General features: G+C 38.3%; 1 protein-coding gene across 1 annotated transcript in view; it reads right to left on the bottom strand.

Moving 5' to 3' along the window:
* Window positions 1-690: 690 nt before the first annotated feature.
* LOC149798759 (neurotrypsin-like) overlaps window positions 691-6,926 on the bottom strand; it is a 77,298-nt gene continuing 71,062 nt past the window's right edge. Inside the window, exon 7 of the mRNA XM_089957288.1 lies at window positions 691-850. Coding sequence (XP_089813414.1) covers window positions 691-850 — 160 coding nt within the window. The remainder of the gene's footprint in view (window positions 851-6,926) is intronic.

The raw sequence follows: 6,926 nt of genomic DNA, 5'->3' as shown, positions 1-6,926 counted from the left end.
TATTATTCTACGTGAGATAGAAGTAATCATTTTTGACTCTTTGAATAATGATCTGAATAGATAATCTATAATCGAGGAGAAATATTAGCTAAGTTTTATGTTGTTTAGAAAATTAATGTCACGAGTCAAGTAGACCATTAACTTGACTTGGACTAAGGCCCATTACAAAATATAGATGTACATAACATATAATAATTGGCAAAAGGCAATAAACAATGAAAATTAAATATTCATCATAATTTGCCCAGTTTGCTGAAGGATCGCGTCAGTAAAATTGAACAGTGGGGAATTACGTTTTGCAATTAACTGGGTATAAGAAAATTGAAAGTTCCACAAAATTAAATCAACAATATTTTAAATGAAGAAACCGTGAAATGAACTTGAAAGAAAAGATTAAATTTACAGTATTCCTATGGTTCAGTGGCACAGTTTTCCTCTTGCTCAAGTCTGAATGGAAATTTTAAAAAAAAAACTGCTTGCTATAGATCGGCAATGCATACTGTCATTGACCTAAAAGAACGCAAAAGAGAATCCAAGTTAAACGAATAATCACTTTCCCGGTGTTTTAAATCATACTCTGATTGGAAATACCTAAACGTTGCAAACAACATCTGTGAAAGAATCCGCTACATGACCTTCAGAGAATGTAAATACAAATGGATACATTTAGCAGGATAAGGATTTAAACGGTTACAACTCACCACATCTTACGCCTGCAAGTTCCTTGTAATTACAGTTGTGAGCATAAAGGCCACGAAATTTGCACTGATCAATGGAACTCTCCTCTCCAGTGCACATAACCAAGTTCATTCGAAAATTCGGTTGATACCAAGAGAATTTGCTGTCAGTTCTAAAAGAAGACACAGACAATACTTTTAAGACAGTATACATTATTGGTTAAATCAATATATCTTCAGATACCTTTGGAATACATCTTCACGTCCTTAAATATATATAAATGTCAAAAGTCATTTTATATACTCACATGCGCAAATAAGGACCCTCTGGATTACGATAAAGATGATGTTTCCGGCGGAATTATAAAATGTTATATTCTACACTCTAACGCTTGTACGAAATGCTAGCATCATATTATATTTATCTGTAATAGGCTATTAATAATGTTTCATATTTATTCCTAAAATGCATATTCAACAATCAAATGGACTTGTTTTTAGATGATTTTACATGTAAAATTGTTATTTATTTGCTGCGAAAATATGAGTGTAATTTCAATTAACTACTTACCTCACGAGTCAATCAAGTTACCTTGTATTACGAACTAATTCATTCACCTACCCCTTATCCTTCGATGACGTTACGAGAATGCCCACTATATTTAATAAAGCATGATATAATTTCAGTTGGTTCTACTCCTGTGACTTAACTATATGCTTTGGTGAACGGCGCTTACTGTATCTTTTCTGTGTGACATCGCTGTTCTAAGAAATATATTAGTTACATATTTGGACATAATTATTTTTATTTAGCGCTACTTGTTTGTGTGATGGATTAGATCTTTGGACTAGTGGTTTGTCACTAAATCCAGTTCATTATTCATACACGTACCCTCTCAAACACGGCTTCACATATATCGAAATATCCTGGGATGTTGTCACTTTATCTATATTATCCTCCATCCCATAAACTAAACTGATTATTATACAGGATACATTCACGTGCCTTGTGGCTAAAATGATCGCCTTCGTTGACCATATCATATTGTCCTAAGGTGAAAGGTTAGAGCCATTACACAATTAAAGTAGTCCCCATAATGCAATTTTAACTTGTCAGGAACTGCTTTCGGTTTGGTAAGATTATTTGTCCATCGTTAATGGAAGAATTTTAACGCTCATAATTTGTGCGCTGTGAATACAGAAAGGACGTGTACAATATATTATATCGTTGACACAAAACAAAAAACAAATTGTTAAATCTTCAAGGGCCTTAATCGAGGCATTTTTGTATGAGGCGTATTTTTTTTCTGCTGTTTTACTTCGTTGTGGACGATGTATGGACGATATCATAGTTTGACAGATTATTATTCATTACGTATCATTTCCTGTTTCATTCAATGCTCAAAATATAGTGATATTCACTAGGACCACACCGATATTTATTTTTCCTCATGTACGTGGCTACTAAAACTGATTGAGTGATTAGTTCTTTGTTGACACCAGTCTATCAATTCAGATGAGAAATCCCTCTTTCGGAGCAGCAATTACCGCGATTGTCCTCAATTATAGTCCGGCTATTTACACCTTTGTCACTAAAATACATTCCATTAAAATTCCTGGGAAATTATTGTATATTCAAAATAAGTAATATAATAGAGGAAGCATAATAATACACTATTTTATTTTCAAAAACATATTAAAGTTATTATTAATATATATTTTGGATTTTAATCAATTTTATGAGTTATTATTACATTATCGGGTAAAGGTTTATTGCATTAGCCGTTAGTATTACATTAATTTAAAATTATTGCAGTCTCATTTATGCTGTGGACTCATCTGACCGTCCCGAAGTGTGTAACCTGTTCATAATATATGCAGCATTGTAAAGCAAGCTCGAGCAATCTTTATAAACCTTATGTTGCGTTGCTCTATTACTTCATCTAAAGTTATTGTCACTGTAATAGACATGCTTATAGGTCCTGTGAGAGTTATCTGGCCAGACTGAGCTAAAATAGTCTGATTCTTCGGGTAACACAACAGTCCCGATAATGAAGTATATATGGCTTACACGTTGTTCCTCTTGTTTCGATCAGTTAAATGCGTTGCCCCCTTTTCCATTCATTTGTCATCCTGCGTATTGCATCTCCCAAAAATATTGTACATATTGGTCTCAAACAATTTTTCGTACACATGGTTGTGTAACTTCGACGCTCACTTTATATGAGACTTTTGAATAGCTTCAATGTATCGTGATTGTTAGTATGGGTCTTCGGCACCATGTTAGTACATACGCATGCTTTCTGGATTCACTGATCAGGTGCATTTTATCTCGTTCTGGATCTCACACATACAGTACGTTAGGGATACGTTCTGATTTTGTATTCTTGTTTTCGACTAAGTTGAAGTATATCACTAATCCTGTTCAGCCCTTCCGTCTCCTGTTTATGTTCCCTCAAATACAACCGCATCTGAATATAATGTGTTTAGTCCAAACTGTTAATGTATTATATTTAATTATCCAATTAGATGTTTGCCTGCATCTCTTTCGTTCTTGGAACTCATTTTATTTCTGTTAGTTCTGAGAGAGCTTCCGCCCGAGATTAAAATTGAAGTTGCATTTATTTGCTTTGACTTATGTTTGCCTAGGTCTCTTTTGTTCTACAGTAACGTTAACTCCAGCTTTGATCTTCAAGGAATGGTATCATCTGTCCAAATGCTTTGAGATTAAACATAATTATGAATTCATCCTAGCCATTCATTTTCAAACACGTTGATTTTAACATCCATCGACTTTGTTCCTCTTTGGTAGTCTGATTTTGCCGCAGTAGGTTCTATATAATCTATTCTTGAAATTTGTTAGTAGCCTTATTGCCCTTCTACGTGAAATTGCTTTTATCTCAGGACCTCCTTGGCCACGATGTTTTCCATCATCGCCATTTTGCAGCGATAAAATCTATGTCAGTTCCTCACCTGTATATTCCGAACATCCGTTAGGTGTGATATGTAATTATGCTCATTTTCTCTCCGTTCTGACAAAATAAGGGTCCGAAGGGGTAACCTATGGTTCGTTTTTGTAAATTTTCTAGATTTGCCATAAATTGATGACTTATCTCCGTAATCGATATCCTGTTATGTGTCGTCTCCTTGTCTAGAAATGCTTTCGAGGACCTCAGGCAAATACATGATTCATCGTAGAAAGTCTTTTCTCCTGCCTCAACGTTCCATGGGATGTTTCTAAGAGTTTCAATTGTGCTATCAAAGTCATCATTTTTGCGGCGTCGGTTCGATTGAAACCGATAAATCTGAAAATTAAAGGTTTTGAGCCTGCCAACATGCTCATCAAGAACCACAAATACCACGGTTATGTGTGCAGCTTCACGTACTGTTTGTTTTCTGGCGATTTTCGACTCTTGTTTTCATTTTCCTGCCAATAAAACGAGTATCATTGGGGTTTTATGACCCCCAAACGTTAGAAGCAATCGCGCCCGTGACCGTTATACACCCCAAACATTCACCTTCCCCCATCATCAGAGTGCAGTATTTCTGGCTGTTGTTTCGACCGCTAATTCCTAGCTATTAGTAAAGTAGCTTAAATTGCACTGGGTAACCGCAGTGCTGTCTATTACCTGCTTTGCATCTTCGTTCCACCCAAATCTGGACTAGTACATGTAAACCACAAGGGCATGCAGATACGTTTCACCAGTAGATTGTATTCCTCGTCCATATATTGCACTTTGTACAGACCGCTCCGGTGGCTAAGAGGCTATAGCGTCCGGCTCGGATGTGTGAGATCGTGGGTTCGATCCCCGGCCGAGTCATACCAAAGACTTATACAAATGGTACTAACAGCTGCCTCGCTTGGCACTCAGCATTAAGAGGTTAGTGTTAGGACTGGTCGGCCTGGTGTCAGGATAATGTGACTGGGTGGGACATCATGCTACATAAACTGCCGCACTGCAGACATCGTAGAGATGTGACTGAAAAATTATTAAAGCTACGTTAAAAATCCAAATTAGACACACACACACACACGCTCTTTGTACGCGTCCTGCACCAATACTCTGTCATATACGATTTCAGGATCGTCATGATGCATATATGACTCTTCTTCCGATATCTGGCTTTGTTTTTTCGCCTTCAATCTGAGCATAGTGTGATTTCTATTTGCCGTAGGCAAACATGGTGAACTTTCCTGAAAATGTCATCACGTGTGCGTTGATGTCGAGACACTCACGTTGGATTGTGTCTCCAACGGCAAATGTATACGCAGATGTACTTATAAAAGCTTTCCTGTGTGACTTTAAATGGAATACTAACTCATGATATCATTATATACGTGTATGTCTACGTTTACACATATTGAGAGCGTTGTCCACATTCTGTCACCACAAATTTTATGGAGGCCAGTAAAGTAAAGGTCTAAAATCTGGTCGGTGATTATGTTGTTATTGCTGCAGTTAAAACAGCTCTGACAGTTTCGCGACAGCAACAACATGTTTTTATTGTCGTAATTTTGATGACCGATATTATACTTTCGGCCCATACCTACACCACGTTTAAGGCTATAACAATCCGATGACCGCGTTAACACTGCCCACTTCGTGGTCACTAACGTTAGCGCCTGAGACTGCAGTCATAAAGGGGTGGGTCGTAGTCTCAGGGTGATTGCAGGACTGTCACTAAAGAAGCCATACGAACATAAAACCACAGTGTTTTATCCTGATCACATTATTTTCTTTAATTTCGAAGACATGGTGCACTGCAGCATAATAGACGCAGTTTTCTGGTATAAAATTCGTACAGAGGATTTCCAGATGTCGCCATCATACAATCTACACCAACGAAGATAACTTCCCATAGGAATCACATCACACACAATTAACATGTTCTGCTTTTCCATAAACAATAATCAAAGATGAGTTTGTTTTGTTCAAAGTAGACGCAAAGTCGCATGACTTTTTTAAACGCTGTGATTCACTGCTGTATGCGAGCCATGTCCGTGGTCGACTGATATTAGAACACTTACATGGGGCTAGTGTGCAGAAATAGACCGGATAGTTTGGGTAAATGAGATTAATGTTTACAACAGAGGTCACCTCTTTGTAGTCGGCAACCATTCCAAAAATGGAAGCCCGTATTACAATTATCCACGTATTTGTATTTTAATACCGACAGAGAACATTAACGGATAACGACCGGCCGTTTAAGGCCGATTTTCGACAAATCTCTTAACACAAGAGCAGTCGAAACATTGTACCATCCTGGTATTAACGATTTCTCACAGAGCCCCACACTGATACAAGGACAGGTCTGGAACACTTATTCTAGAGCCTCCGACCCAACTAAAGGATTATATAATCTGACATTGCCAGAACCAGTTATGGTGATGGATTCATCACAAGTGTTTTGCTTTAGCAGCGACCCGAAATATAGTGTCTTCAGTACCTTTAACTGTAACGATACGGAGGTAGCGCAGATTCGCTGTTAGAATATTAGCGCAGCCCTCCTCTCCGATTGCACTCCAAATAGGTCATCCTCACATTGTCCTTCGAGTAACCCTGGGTCCTGTGCAGGCCGTATACGCTGAACTGCTGTATGTCTTCTGATACGTTGGACAGGAGCATTTTATATTGCATGCGGCACATCAGTTATTTGTTGCTACTGAAGGTGGAGGAAGTAGTTGATCACACAAGCTGGTCTGCACGGGTTGCACTCTGTGATCACAGAACTTTTCCTGCTGCATATGTACACAAATTTTATTCTCTGTAGACTTCTAGGTTTTCTGCTCGGTACACAACTGTGTAACTTAGCCGGGGGCGCAGCAACTCACAGCTATGCGGGAGACCATCGGCGTGTTATTAGCCGCCCACTACTCCAGAACGAAATTGAAGCCCTGACAGGCTGGGAGGGTCATGCACATCACTTAAGACTGCGCATCCTCTTTATTTGGTTTGTAATGGCTCGTCTTTGGCACGAATGTCTTTTCGATTAATTCTTAATATCCCTTCATTCCTCGATATCGCGTTACCATAAATGAAGGACATCTTCAGGTGTGGTGGTAGTCGACTTTGGTCACTTCAGCAAATTATTTTGAACGCACCACATATCCAGAAACGTGAGAAACGTTTCAAGAATGTGGAAGTAAACTGTGCACACCTCGTTCCAAATGTTGACACGCACTTTGTACACATAGGACATACATCCTGCAATCTTTGTGCGATTCCAGAAAAAGGAACCGTGGTAGAT

The sequence above is a fragment of the Sinohyriopsis cumingii genome, chromosome 5 (assembly GCF_028554795.1).
Source record: "Sinohyriopsis cumingii isolate HCF-2022 chromosome 5, ASM2855479v2, whole genome shotgun sequence".
In the NCBI taxonomy this organism is placed as follows: Eukaryota; Metazoa; Mollusca; class Bivalvia; order Unionida; family Unionidae; genus Sinohyriopsis; species Sinohyriopsis cumingii.
The sequence above is the reverse complement of the archived record's forward strand: the minus strand, read 5'-3'. Positions and strand labels throughout refer to the sequence as shown.